Source organism: Varanus komodoensis, unplaced genomic scaffold (assembly GCF_004798865.1).
Source record: "Varanus komodoensis strain SLA01 unplaced genomic scaffold, ASM479886v1 scaffold5, whole genome shotgun sequence".
Lineage (NCBI taxonomy): Eukaryota > Metazoa > Chordata > Lepidosauria > Squamata > Varanidae > Varanus > Varanus komodoensis.
This window is the reverse complement of record NW_025336087.1, coordinates 8,431,776-8,446,962: the sequence shown is the minus strand read 5'-3', so window position 1 is coordinate 8,446,962 and position 15,187 is coordinate 8,431,776. Positions and strand designations below refer to the sequence as shown.

The 15,187-nt window shown below is 38.4% G+C and overlaps 1 protein-coding gene across 3 annotated transcripts in view; it reads right to left on the bottom strand.

Moving 5' to 3' along the window:
• The window catches only part of CWC27 (CWC27 spliceosome associated cyclophilin), a 146,308-nt gene extending 131,698 nt beyond the window's left edge, over positions 1 to 14,610 (bottom strand). For 2 of the 3 annotated variants that reach the window (XM_044446235.1, XM_044446236.1), the window contains exons 1-7: positions 14,308 to 14,610; positions 10,400 to 10,496; positions 9,184 to 9,296; positions 8,287 to 8,430; positions 5,927 to 6,025; positions 3,423 to 3,526; positions 3,074 to 3,143 (exon numbers count right to left, since the gene is read on the bottom strand). In XM_044446235.1, coding sequence (XP_044302170.1) covers positions 3,074 to 3,143; positions 3,423 to 3,526; positions 5,927 to 6,025; positions 8,287 to 8,430; positions 9,184 to 9,296; positions 10,400 to 10,496; positions 14,308 to 14,349 — 669 coding nt within the window. In that variant the 5' untranslated portion in view covers positions 14,350 to 14,610. The remainder of the gene's footprint in view (positions 1 to 3,073; positions 3,144 to 3,422; positions 3,527 to 5,926; positions 6,026 to 8,286; positions 8,431 to 9,183; positions 9,297 to 10,399; positions 10,497 to 14,307) is intronic. The other variant, XM_044446234.1, reaches the window with a different exon arrangement.
• Positions 14,611 to 15,187: the final 577 nt, after the last annotated feature.

Here is a 15,187-nt window from a genome sequence, read left to right as displayed (position 1 = left end):
ATACAGAAGAATGAGTTAGTGCCAATGGGTCTGCAGAGGAATGTCCACATTTTCATCTCACACATTTATCAGTGAAGAAATATAGCATCTCTCCTGTATGCAGAGAAATCTTATACATTGCATTTGTTCCCATTTACTTAGAAGATTTCTAATCCTGCTTTTCAACCCTAATAAAAAACATTATTACAAAGAAGGAGGGAACAATCATATACACTAAACATCATGTGGAAGGGCACAAGGATATTCCTAACACAGGAGCTGGAACTTGGACACTCTGAACTTGGAGTTTTGCATCTGAGCTCCAATTCTCTCCCCCTGCCCCCTCACAACTGGCACAGAAAGAACAGCACCAGCTGCTCTCTAAGGTAAAGATAAAAAAAGCAATGCTGAAGGCGGCTTGAAGCGGGGCAGAAGGGAACAGTCTGAAGCAAGCTGGATATGGGGCATCCTGACAGCACTCCAACCTCCTTCCCTGTCTCTAAAGTACCCTGGCCAGACAAAAAATGGCTATCTAGCAAAAATGCAAGGCAGAAGAAGCAGTGAAGCAAAGATAATCTCTGCTACTCCCCACTATGTACCCAATGCCTACTGTCCTCCAAGCTAGAAGAGCACCTTGACTGAATTGAGCCCTAAAAGAATACACTGGACTTTTAATTGGATGTTACCAGTGTTTGTGCAATAGCAAATGTCTGCTGTAAGCTTATACCTATTTATTTAATTTATGGGTTGCCCTACAGCCAAAGCAATCAGGGAGTCATACAAATAAACAAAGAAAACACATATATTTAAAAAGAAATGTTAAATGTTTTAAAAGCAACAGTAGTAATTTAAAACACATTTACAATAAAATTATACACATCCAGGCAACTAAAACATAGGAACTTTTTATTTTAAAATATAGCATTAAGTATATTAAAAGTAAATCAAGCAGCAGTTAAAAATTATTTTGAAAGGCCTGGAAGAAGTCAGGTGCCAAACAAATTCCGGCAGAAGGGAGACTTAGAGCAATACTCCCTTGGTAAGCTAATTACATGAGAAAGTTCTTACAGGAAGATGTGTTCTTTAAGGAACAAAGTACCAGATGAGTTAGTGGTTTAGAACACAATAACCAGCACTTCAAACTGTGACAGGAAACCAGTCAGGAGCCACTTATATGCTCCATGCAACTTACTCTTGATAATAGTCTGTCAGTCACATGCTGAAGCAATGCTGTTTCCAGTCAGGTTTTTTTTTCTTTTTGCATAGTATCCCATAGAGCATGTAACAGTAATCTAATCTAGAAGGCATCAAGACATACTTCTTGATGGCAAGATCTTTCTTCTCCAAGAAGGTGGCAAAACAGACTTAGCTGATAAAAAGCATAATTACCACCTGAATTTCCAGAAGACTGGGTTCAAGAACACATGTAAACCATTTGGAGCTTCCAATAGGAGCAAAGCCAATCCATATAGGTTATACAGTTACTCCTAGATCAGAAGCTTCATCCACCAAGAATATATCTGTCTTTTTATAACTAATTGAATACATTGTCAAACTTTCAGAGAGATGCGTGGTAGAGAGCCAGTGTGGTGTGGTGGTTAAGAACATGGGACTGGGACTCAGATGATCTGAGTTCTAGTCCCCGCTCAGCCATGGAGCCAACTGGGTGACTTTGCGCCAGTCACAGACTCTCAGCCCATCTACCTCACAGGGTTGTTGTGGGGATAAGATGGAGGAAGAGAATGATGTAAGCTGCCTTGAGCCCTTTGCAGGAAAAAGGCAGGATACAAATTGAAAAATGAATAAATAAATAAAATGTTTATTGTTAAATTTAAACTAAATTTTGGTTAATCTTAATATGGGTATGGTTAGGGTTATTGGGAAACAAAGCAATATCACAAAATATTGCTTAAAGATGGTTTTTTTCAATAAACCATAATTATAATTAACAACAATCTTAGGCTTCAGATGTAACAATGAACTTTGGTTAGTTAAAAACAGAAGTGAACGTATCCTCACAACTGTACCAGAAAGGCAGGGCATAACTGAGAATCAAATAATGTTAAAGCAAGAATAGGTAACTTGTGGCCCTCCAGATGCTTTGTACTGCAACTCTCTGTGTCCCTTACATGTGGCCATGCTCATTAGAGCTGACAGGAGTAATATTTATATTATTTTTATACTGTTCAATAGCCAAAAGGCTATCTAATAAGCCCAAACATCTGGAGAGTCACAAGTTGCCCACTTATGAACTAAACCACAGTCCATTAGAAACAGACCTATAAACAAGGGCAATTATATGGTCCTCCAATGCAAAAATATTACTGCCATAAATTCAGAAAATTCTTAAAGCATTGTTGTTGTTATTGTTGTTGTTAGTCGTGAAGTCGTGTCCGACCCATCGCGACTCCATGGACAACATTCCTCCAGGCCTTTCTGTCCTCCACCATCCCCTGGAGTCCACTTCAGTGACTCCATCTAGCCATCTCATTCTCTGCCGTCCCCTTCTTTTGTCATCTGTTGTTCCCAGCTCTAACTATGTAAGAAGACTGCAAGGCGATCAAACTGGTCAGTCCTAGAGGAGATCAAACCTGACTGCTCTTTAGAAGGTCAGATACTGAAGAAGAAACTCACATACTTTGGCCCCCTAATGAGAAGGAAGGACTCCCTGGAGAAGAGCCTAATGCTGGGAACAATTGAGAGCAAGAGAAGAAGGGGACGGCAGAGAATGAGGTGGCTAGATGGAGTCACTGAAGCAGTTGGCTTGAGCTTAAGTGGACTCCAGAGGATGGTGGAGGACAGAAAGGCCTGGAGGAACTATGTCCATGGGGTCGCGATGGGTCGGACACGACTTTGCGACTAACAACAACAACATATAAGAAGACAGACTCTCTGGAAGCTAGAATTATTAGGTTAAAATTACAGCAGATCCTTATCTATATTAATGTTTATCTGAACTCATCCTGCCTCCTATTTACCATTATACATTGGCTTCCAAAGTTCTATAATGTGGAGCTTCTGACAGGAAAGCAAATCTAAACAAATGGAAAAGCCTTCACAAAAATAAGCCTTCGCAATAAACCTGGATCTTTACCTGACTAACTTTGTTGACTTCCACTTCTTCTTCTTCAGCTTCTTCACCAAATGAAAGCAAGCTAAAATTTCTTCAAAAGCAAAAAGGAAAAAAAGAAAAACCCTATATTTTAGTCAGATTTTACTGGAAATGTGAAAGTTCAGAATTTTTGAATTTTGCCAATGCAAAGTCTGCAATGAGAAACGCATTCAAGTGTATTTACAGAGCTTCATTACCCTAGCATGATATTGTGCGATTTAGTTATTTCATAGGGCACTTTTCATTCAGTTTGATACACAGTTCAGATACTATATTTGTCATGCGGTGTTATAACTGAACTTGTAAAGAGGAAATAACAAGCTATAATTACTTGGTGCCTTTGGATTTTGCCTTCTTTACTTCTTCCACTGGTTTCTCATTCTTCATCTTCTTGCTGCTTCTTGGAATTATGTCATCAAAAGGATTAAATAAAACCTGCAAGCAAAATTATTTACAAGAATTTTAAGAATTTCCACTGTGGAAAATTTTCAAAGCCCCCAGCCACTGCAGCAAACTAGATGCACTAAGAATCATAACTAGGAAATCTGAATGTGTGAAATTGCCATGCACCTTGGTACAATCAAGATAGTATTGTCTGCCCTGGTTTGGCAGCTCTCCAATATTTCAGGCAGAACATTTTCCTCCTGGCCCTACTACCATGTGCCCTGTGATTCTGAAACTTAATGATGGAAAGCACATGCCCTACCAGTATACTATGGACACAGCTTCCACAGCATTGCAGTTACACTGGTATTTCCTGCCCACCTTAACACTTTAAATTGTTGGGGTTCATTTTAATTTGAGTTATTTATATGTATGTATGTATTTATTTAGAATTTTTGTATGCCATCCCATTCGCATGAGCCTCGGGACAGCTTACATACAATAAATGAACACAATACAAATAGTGCACATAAAATCCAGATTTTACTATTGTACTATTGTCCTTTGAGTGGCTTACACAATACAATTAAAATACAATAACAACAATGTACAGAATATGAACAGCAGATAGAGAAGCAGCATGTGCTGCATGTGTGCTTGCGCTGTGAAGGAAATCACATTCACACTGGATCTGTGTCCATTGGATCTATAATTATTATTATTAATTATTTAATAATAAGGTTGGTTATTGGATCTTGATAGTCTGATGTAATAGCTGGGTTTGGACAAGGATTGAGTGTGGGTTGAGTGTGGAACCATAGGTTGTTGTTTAAATGTAATTTATTGTGTTGTTTGGCTCCAGCTGCACCAAAAACACTATGGTTGGTTAATCTTTCATGGTTTGTTTTGTTTTTTGTTGAGTTAGGTTGTTCATGGTTAACCAAACAAGGTTTCTTAGTGCAACTGGGTTCAGAGAAGATGATAAGTCACCCTCAATCCATACTTGACCTTGTGTGTAGGTTATCATGTTATCTGAATCCAGTTAGTATAGGAAAAATGAAGCATGTGGGCAAGGATCATCAAACCTGACGTCAATGGTAAAATGGCTAATCCTCCAAAGAATTAGCGTTTCCTAAGGATGGCCCAGCCACTTATAGAACAATATCAAACCTACCCTTTTCAGGAAAGTTAATCAAGCATGCAATAAGAGGAGAATTCCAATAATTCCTGCACTAAACATTTGTACTTAAGTATTTTCAGCCAGAGTTCTGGACTGGCTATGACTATAAGACAGTTAGTGGCCGTGGTGACAATCTGCCCCTGGAGCTCAACAGAGAGATTACATCCTCTTTATTCTGTTTGTTCTTCCAGCAGCTTTTGACACCATAGATTGATCTTCTCAATTCTTGTTACCTTCAGATGTTTGGAACCATAATTTCCCACTAACTGGCCATGCTGCCTGGGGCTGATAGGAATGGAACTCTAAATATACGAATGCTAAACATAAACAATTTGGGACTGGAATTCAGATTTTTCCACAGACCATTTCTTTCCTTCCCAAAAATGAAAGAATAGAGCAAACCAAATTATACATAACAAAAGGTTATGTTCTGAAAGCCGCCTTTCCCAAACTGTTGCCTTCAGACGTTTTTAACTAAAACATGCAACATTCCTAATTATACACCATGTTGCCTTAGACTGATGTGAAAAGTCCAAAACACATGTAGGCATGAAACTCTTCTAAAGCAGCAAAATGTCTTTAGGTCTGTAAAGCACACTAAACAAAAAGAAGTACTGTTTATTTTTAAAATTTCTCCCAAGATTTTAGATTTTCTGGAAATTTTTTCCCTGTGGCTTTAACTATTCCGGAAATTTTACATCTGTACTTCTATAAAATCTTCTCATGTTAACTATGATATTCAGTTCAAGCTCTGTCCTATATCCCATATTTGGAAATGAAATAATCAGCAATCAGAATTAAGGCTTTTATTATGATTACCCTCAAATCTTGGAATAAACCCATAAGCAAGGTCAGAAATTATAACTCTCGGATGACAATTGAGAAAAGTTATCAGACTCATCTTTTTGCATGCCCTTTCCATTAAAAATATTGTAGTCATGGAATGTAATCTGTATTAATAGCCTGTGGAATTATGTTGAAGCTAAATTATTACTGCATTTTGTGTTAAGTGATTGTAAGCATTATTTTGCTTTTATATAAACCACTTCAGCTTTACTGTATACAGTATCTTAAATAAATACTGGAAATTTGTTCCACTGACACAGTGAATCTGAAATTCCTAATACCAACAGCGTAAATCATACTACACCTGACAGATGATATATATTTGCAAATATAAAATGCAAGAGTTTCGACATGACTCATTCAGATCACTATCTGAATCAAAGAAAATGCCTATTTTAATCTATTTCAGATAACTTTGCACCTACCTCTGTGCCTTTTATTTTATGTGGATTGACTGGTCTTTCATCTGTGTCGGTTTCAACCTCTGCAAGTCTTAACATGTTGTATATGGTATCACCTGTAACCTGCCAAATTAGATGGGGTTTTTAAAACCTAACATAAAAACATATATTATTTTCAATGTACATTCCAATTAGTTTAAATAAGGTGATCCTGCAAAAGCAGGATTGGTCTGACAGCATGAAAAGTAAGTTTGTTTCCAAGAATGGTGATTTGAAAAGATACCTGTGCCAGATCTTGGCAATGTAGACTAAGGCTGAGTGGCACTAACTTGCAGCCTGGCTGTTAGATTCCCTTTTTGTTGATGCTCCCTATGAAATCCATCCACTGTTGTTGTTGAGGCAACTCTCCCTGTCTTCAAGCTGTTGCAATTTAGCATTGGATGGGTCACCCACTTATTGAAGCAATGCAAGAATAATTTTCCATTTTGTGCTACATTCAGTGGCAAAGGAGTAATATGAGACTGATTATCATGGCTGTGAACAACCAAAGAAGAAGAAATTAAGGTTCATTTTAGTCGGGGGGAGGGGGGCATCTTGTGCACAAAAATTCTGCTGCAAAGTTTCTCATGAGCTCAGCTGTTGATTCAACTTAATTTAGGTGTATTTAAAACCAGTTTGGCACAGTGCGAGACTGGGAACCTGAGCTATTTGAGTTCTAGTTTCCACTTGGCAACGAAACTCACAGGTGACTCTGGGTCAATCACTGTCAGCCTAACCTACCATACAATAATGTTGATACTGTGAGGATAAAAATGGAATAGAGGAGAACCCTGTAAGTTGTCCTGGGTTTCTTACAAGCAGGGAAAAAGGCAGGATATAAATACGGTGCATTATTTATTTATTTATTTATTTATTTATTTAAAGTTTTTATATGCCGTCCCCTTGCTACATAGCCTTGGGACGGCTCACAGAAATACTTTTGTTTACTTGATTATTATGCAGGTATTCTATTGTTTAGTTTAGCGGTTACTCAGAAGTCACCCATTTCAAATATAAAGTAATTATCAACAGTTATAATAGTATAATAAAAACAGTATTTGCAACAAACAAATATCATTTTAGAAAAGGTCAGCATTGCCCATCTAAGTTACAGGCCATTTTATGGGCAATTTATATGAGCAATAAGATACTGACATCTTGTAAGACTCATGTACAGGTCAACTCTCCGTTCTTTCAAGTTGAACAAGACAAAAGATTTTCTAACTAAAGCCTTTTATGCCTTAAATCTGTCCAGCTAGGCTAGTTTTGCCATACAAAGGCAGAATATTGCAGAAGTCAGTACAAAAGACACAAGCAAAGTTAGAATACAGGCCCATCAGGAAATGCAACTTAAGGATGCAAAATTGATTCCAAACTGAATACTTCTATAAAGAACCAGCTCCACCTTGAAGGGTGGATCATGCTGCTTATGGACCCATCTCTGGGAACCTCTGACATGTCTCTTTTGGTATGTCCTCTCAACCTGATCACATATACTTGGACCACTACTGTTAGGTCTGCCCATCCCTCTCAGTTTGTTCTCTAGAATCCCTCTACCTCCAAGCTGAAACTGCCTGGCTCATCTTTGGATCCACCTTGGCATTTCAGCTGCAAATTCCAACCCCACCTTTTCTTCTATTTCTGAATCAGAATCTGGTCGCCAACCTTTGAAGGCTGTATTATGGAAGGAGTGGGCCCAATTTCTACAGTTAGTGGTCCTCCTTTAAACAAGAAGTATTCCCATAAATCCCAGATTACTGTAGGTTCAAGAGAGGCAGTGACAAGAAACCCCAGAGAAACGAAGCAGAGTGAGAACAAATAGAAGCTTACTCATGATTCTTTCAGGGACAATGACCTAGAGCTTAGATTAAAGAGCAGTATCTCTAAAGTCCTACATACAGTATCTGTAAATTGCCATGAGACTCTTAGTTACTGTGCAAGAGACTAACATCACTTTTCCTCTGCATCCATGATCAAGTCTAGCAAAAGAGTTAATGTGGGGAGGCGACTCAGTGTATGGCTTGATCATCTGAGTTACTGCAACTCAGCCAAGTGCTCTGTGAAAGGCTGGCGGAATGAACCTTTGAGAATTAGTTATATTAATTCTTGCTCCTACTTCCTTTTTTAAATGACCACTTTGCTCACGTTTTCTTTCATTCCTTTTCATGCTTTTGTTACCTTTCATGCTAAATTAACATATTGAAATCTTATTATTCAGACACTCTTTTCATCAGGGATTTCTTCCAAAGGGGTCGACAGATCTTGCTGGAAATTTATGGGAGATTTTTGCATAAAGACACATATGAGTTCAGACAGACAGATAATGGGATAGAAGGCTCACAAACCTTTCCAAAGATGGTGTGTTTGTTGTTAAGTTCATCTGCACGACCCAAAGTAAAGAAGAACTGGCTGCCATTATCATGAGGGCCAGCATTTGCCATGGCAACCAGTCCTCGACGATTGAAGCGCAATCGTGAGTGGAATTCATCCTTTGAATTAAGAAGAACAATTAGTGCACAGGTTTAATTGGTACTTGTTCATTCAACAGATTGCCCATTGATATACATAGGGTAAGTTCAAGGGCATTTCATCACAACACTACTTACTGCCAACTTGTAAACCAACTGCTTTAATTATAGCACTTGCTTTTTTTTTTTTTTTTCTATGTGAGCAAGCTCAAATATTTTTGGAAAAACCAGCAATGACTAGCCCTTAAGCAGAGTGGAAGGGAAATCAATTTTAAGAAGATGCAATATAGGTAAAGTTATGTTTTTTGATAGTCTACAAACATAGAAACTTTTTAGTTATACCAGTTTAAGTTAGTAAGTAGTAGTATGAGTTGTTCATTCCAAAGGTACAACATAATGATAAACTTCTTTTACAAAGGGAGCTAATGATTTCAAATCCCTCATCCCTGTATGGGATTATATATATAGGGAATCTTGAAAGACTGTTCATTCTCAGTTGCTACTTGGCCATCATATCAAAGTTAATAGTCTATTAATAGCCTATGTTTTTACCACAAGAGTTTAGCATGGAATTTTATATACAAAAATCCAAGCATGGCTAACTGCATGATCCCAGACATGTCTACTCAGAAGTAAATTCCTCTTAGTTCAATGGGACCTACTTCCAAGAAAGTAATAGTCTAACTGGACCATGCTTCTATTGACTCATAAGACATCTCAACCAAAGGTATAGAATGATGGAATAAATTCAAAATAAAACACAAGTGAAAATACCTTGAAAGGGGCCCCATAGATTGACTCTCCTCCTAAACCAGTACCAGTTGGATCTCCTCCTTGCACAATAAATTCAGGCACAACCCTGTGAAATATTGTACTGTCGTAATAATCTGGAAATAAAATGGGTATTAGAGTAGTATACACAAATTTCAAGATGTTAATTATTTGCAGAATTCAGAATTTTAATTGGAATTTTATTCATTCAATGACATTCCTCTTTAAAATTAACCACATATGTAAAAAGTTGAGGAATTTTGCTAATTTTCCAGGCTATGCAAGCCCAAAATCTCCATTGCAACATATCAGAGGTTTTAAATAAGTATTTCGCCATGAGTAATTCAAAAATACTAGACAGCCCCTAAATGACCCACAACAAACTCTGTCAACCTCACAGCTCAGTTATCTAGCAAAAGTTCTCAAATATCCTTTTTCACAATCCATTTGAAAATGTCTGGGTATCTCACTGTGTCACTAAAACTACTTTTTCTGCAAAGTAAAACATACACAGAACACATTTCATAAAATTTTGGGGAGGGGGAACATTTCATAAAATTTTGGGGAGGGGGGAAATATATTATACCATCATCATTTAAGAAAATCACAATGCTAGTCTGTTATTGCTGTTTCTTTCCATCTCCCTTCTCCCAAATTTCAGAGGACTTGGAAGAGGAACTGTTGGATAGAAGTTTCACTAAGGACTAGTGGGAATAAATATTTAATCTTAGTTAAACTCAGAAAGATCCCCACTTCTTCAAACTTGTCAGAGGACTCAAGAAGAAGCAAGGTCTTCTGGTACTTGCATGGAATTTGGGATACAAGAAGGAACCCCAAGGGCTTTTCTGAACTTTCTAATTTTGTCCAGATCTCTTCCATACAAAGCAGACTCCATCTTTCCAAAAAGTGCAGATGGCTTAGAAGAATGATAGAGTCCCCTCAGTCTGAAGAATAGAATAAGACATCTGGAGAAAGTCCTGCTGCTGCTTTACTTTTCCAGATTATGCCAGACGTCACTAGGAATTCTCCTGGTTAGATGTCCAGGGGCCCTTACCTTTGTTATGAGGCACTGCAGGTACTTTCTGGAGACTTAAAAGTGTTGTTTCCTTCTTTATTTCAAACTAGAGCTCCAAGCAACAAACCAATGAAATCCACAATATACTCCAGAGAAAATCTGGCAATTTGTAATATATAATCAAGTACTATCCTTAATCATTACCTTCCATACAGAGCTGAATAAAGTTCCGACATGCTTTGGGAGCTTCTTTGGACCATAGTTCAATGTCAATATCTCCAGCTGTTGTTTTCAGTAAAACCTATGGAAGAATAAAAGGACATGTTACAGATATATTCACAGTCCAGTAAGTACAACTTGCATTCTGCAGGCATGGCTACTTTCCTGGCTTCCACCAGAAATTCCTCTTTTCTCAGAGTATTGCTAAAATGTGAGGTGAAGGAAGTCCCACATAAGACTTATTTTCATTACCATCACTGCAAACCTCCCTTCTCAATCCCCAAACTATATCATATGCAAACCATGGCTTGCTCTACACACTGTAGCTATAGAGAGAATACATAAAAATAATCAGTTTAAGAGTTTTTCTAGAAGCTAGGCATGGCACACTCTGTAATCAATAGCAGTTTTCTGCCCAGTGTTGAACTGCCTTAATATTTTGATAATCCCTCACAAGACCCAAACAGAGATCGGGATGGAGAACTTTCTGTGATTTTTTCTCCATAGGAAAAATATATTTATAAAAATGCAGTGTGAACTGGTAACATACTGGTATGTTCTCCAACATTAAGAGAAACAGCATCAATAAGCCTGGGGTTCACATACTCTCCTTTCCCCTTTCCAACTCTGATGCACCCATGAACAAGGAGATAGAGAGCTTCTCTTTCTGGTTTACATGAACTGCAGCTTAACATTTCAACCAAACTCTAAACTGTGGTTAACCTAACTATGGTTAGTTGAAACAAGCTGGATTTGTACAATATGGTACAATTTTGGCTTGATTCAACTAACTATAGTTAAGATTAGCTACCATTGGTCTGAATTTAGATGACACAGTAAGCTGCATAGGTGGAAGCAAAAGCTTCTGAACTCCTTACAACCATCCAGAGAATGACAGGGACCAGGAAGCACATGAGCCAAGACTTGCTACGACTCTCTCTCATAATGCAAAACCATGGTTTAATAATACATTTGAATAAGCTAACAAGTGGTTACAGTCAAACTGACTAATTTCTATTGTGTAATTGAGGCATACTCCTATGGAGATGCCCGTAAGAGCGTTAGGAGTGATGAAGGATATCTCTGCCTCCCCATCTTCATGCCTTGTAGTTTCAGTTAATAAGACTTTTCTTGGCTATTTAGGTGCAGCATTTTGCAGAGGGAAGGAGGGAGGCTAAAGAGGCTTCAAGATAGCTTCTATCCCTTTCTTCCTCCATTTCTTCCTCTCCAAGTTTGCTTCTCCAAGTTGGTGCTGGTGTGGTTCTTTCTGTGCTAGCTGCACAGGAGAAGGGAAGAGGTTCAGGGGCTCTATTTCTCAGCCTCAAGGTTGGAAAGCTATCTTTGACTTCAGATCTTGGAACTGAAAATATCCAATGGTTCCTCTGATGCTATCTAGGAGCCATAGGATGACTACCTAACAGTATTCCAGGTTACCATGCCAAGGAAACATTTACACATTTATAATAACACTTCATATTGCTAAAATTAGAAAAAAATCTTAACAAGGGACAATGTAAGGAAAGTGTGTTCTAAAGTATTTGCAAGAAATTGAATAAAAATAACTTGCAAGTAAATCTTTCAATCTGTTGTAATAGAATAGTGATATTTTCCTATGGATATTTCAGTTCAAATTCTTTTGGCTATTATGAAAAAATGAAACACATATAATAATTAACACAACAATTATTTTATTTGTGTTCAGTTTATTAATTGCAAGTAAATCATACTAAGTCAGACAGATCTTAGTTGATTTAGGTCATTGAAATATTTTCTCAAAATTATTCAAAAATGTTTCTGAGTTAAGATCTCCAAGAAAACCTGCATTATTGGGTCTAAGTATATACTTGCAGAAAACTTTGCATTACAATATAAAAAGCCATGCTAAGTTTTACTCTCCCTAAGCAGACTCATATCTATTGCCTACCTTTTCCACTGAAATAAATACCTGGGAGACCTGTTCTCCCCTGCAGAAGAAGGCAGGGCACACTCCAACGGAGCAAAGCTCAGGGAACCCAGGTCCAATTTAGATACCAGGAAGTACTTCCTGACAGTTAGGACCCCGAGGGTATGGAATGGGCTTCCACAGGAGGGAGGTCGTTGAGGCCCCATCAGTGAGGGTGTTCCAAGACAGGCTAGACATGCATATGGTGGGCATGTTGTAACTGGAGTCAACTGGAGCTGAGGGTCACACTAGATGGCTCAAGAGGCCCCTTCTGACTTGCTCTGTTTCTATGTTTCCCCTCACTCTATACTTTCTATACCTGTTACAATAGGAACAGTCAATCATGGCTTATTTCGTATCACTACTGGTATTTTTAGACTAATTTATACAATCAAAATGTTAGTAGTCACTAAGTATATACAAAACTGCAGCCTTACAGCCCAGCCATATGCATGTTCATTCAGAAGTAAGTCCTGATGAATTCAGTGGTGTTTACTTCCAAATAATACACAATTCAATCTTTACCTCCCAAGTAGGCAAAGATTCTACTGTTGGTCAACTTGTTCTGAAATAAATGACATGTTCCAGAAAATTTCTAGTGGCTGGCACTGTTATGATGCAATCCCATGTATGTTTAGACAGAGAAAATGTCCTGCAACAACCAGTGTTTTCCAGCAGGTGATACTAGCTAGGGAATGCTGTATAATTTTTTCTGTCTAAATATGCAAAGGACTCAGTCTACTGCAGCAAAACTAATCAAGATTCTTATGGCATCACATATAGTAACAAATTTATTCTGGTATAACCTTTGCAGAACATAGCCCACTTCAGCAGATGCTTGAAGCAATATAGGGTTTCAGGTGCTTAGACAGATGACAGGATGGGAAATATGCTAAATAATTAGATCAGAAGGAAGTTAAATGGAAGTAGTTACAATGATATTAATAACAGCTCTTTACAGTAAAATTGGTACCGATAATGTAAAACAATTAAAGAAGTAGTGTGGTAAAAATCCTTTCTTATGATTCAAAGTTCTGGTGCTTTAACCCACTGAGGTATTCTAACTTGTCAATCTCTCTCACTAATCCTTTTGAAATTTGTGTATTTATTTTATTTATTTTATTTTTATTTATTTTTTGATTTATATCCTGCCTTTTTCCTACAAAGGGCTCAAGACAGCTTACACCATTCTCTTCCATCTTATCCCCACAACAACAACCCTGTGAAGTAGGTTGGGCTGAGAGTCTGTGACTGGCCCAAAGTCACCCAGTTGGCTCCATGGCTGAGCAGGGACTAGAACCCAGATCGTCTGAGTCCCAGTCCCATGCTCTTAACCACTACCCCACACTGGCACTTTAAAGTTTGTGACAGAATGTCCTGGAAAAGTGAAATATTCTCCCACTGATTTCTGAATATGACCATTTCTAATGTCAGAGTTGTGTCCATACACTCTTCCATAGGTCCTGGTCAGTTTGAATTATGCAGAAAAGCACTACAGGATTTAATAATGTCACACACAAAACATTAGGTTTCCATTCACTTGCTCACCTTCCAACATGATATATGTTCTTCTGTATTCCACATGTGTAAATTGGCTATCCTAGTGTCAGAGGATTTGTGTTATCAGCAAACCGCATTAACTGACAGCTGTTAATAACATGATGATCGTTTCTTGCATTTAACGTCCTCAAATACTCACTGGGTGACTGTGCGTCACTCTCAGACTAACCTATCTCATAGGGTTGTTGTTGTGAGGATAAAAAGGAAGCCATGGAAGCCGTTTAGGGTTCCTGACAAGATGAAACAGGGCAGTATATTAATGCAATTTTATAAGAATAATAAGACTGAAACACTCCATAATATACTACGCATCTGCTACAATCCAAGAAAACGTATGCAAGAATAATTCTTCGAGTCTTCTAAATAAGGTACATCAAAGGTGGCCACTTACCTTCCCGTTGGTCGGTGGTTCCTGGATGTAGATATTGCTCATGGTGTGGACTTCAACGCAACCAATTGTCCGAAGAAAACGTAAAAACCAAGACAGAGTTCCTTAACGCCCATACAATAACTCAAGGGGAACCTCCCGCCATGTTGGGAACTGGAAGCTACCACTTCTCGTGTGTGGGGTGGAATCAGCATTAAAAACTCTTCAAGCCTTCACAACCCTGTCTCGTCCGTAACCCCCCTTCACCGGCATTTTAAAAGACATTCTAAGCCAGGACAGCCCCTTAGGGAGACCAGACTGAGCTAATATCTTCATGTTCCCTATCGACCTCACGATGCGTTCCCCTTGGCTTTCAGTTATTGGTACAGCGCACTGTGCAGCACTCAAAGTCTTCCGCCTGAAAAACGTCAGCTGAAGTGTTTCTGTCCGCTTCCGAGCTGTTGGTGGACAATTGCTCCTGCACCGCTGATATGATGAGAATTCGATACTAAAGTCTAGTCGTGTGCATGATACCTTGGAAGCAAGCCTTACTGCATTCAGTGGAACTTACTCCAAGAAAGGATGAATACTTCCATTCAGGGAGCAATCTTATGCATGTTTAGACGGAAAAAGACAACCGGGCCATGCCGGGAGTTGTAAGACTTTGGTTTGTTTAAACGCGGTATAGGATCGTGCTCTTAAAACACTGGTATTCTGAGGTTTCCTTTGTTAAGCTTTCAAGGCGGCTGTTAACGTGGAAAATCTCCCAATATGATAAATATCAACACGCACAGAGAAAAATGTTGTTCGATTCTGCGATAAACATTTACCACACTTCGACATTTAAGAAACGTTTAGAAATGTACAAACAGGTAGCAACAAACCGAGAGTTCTCCTGGACCAG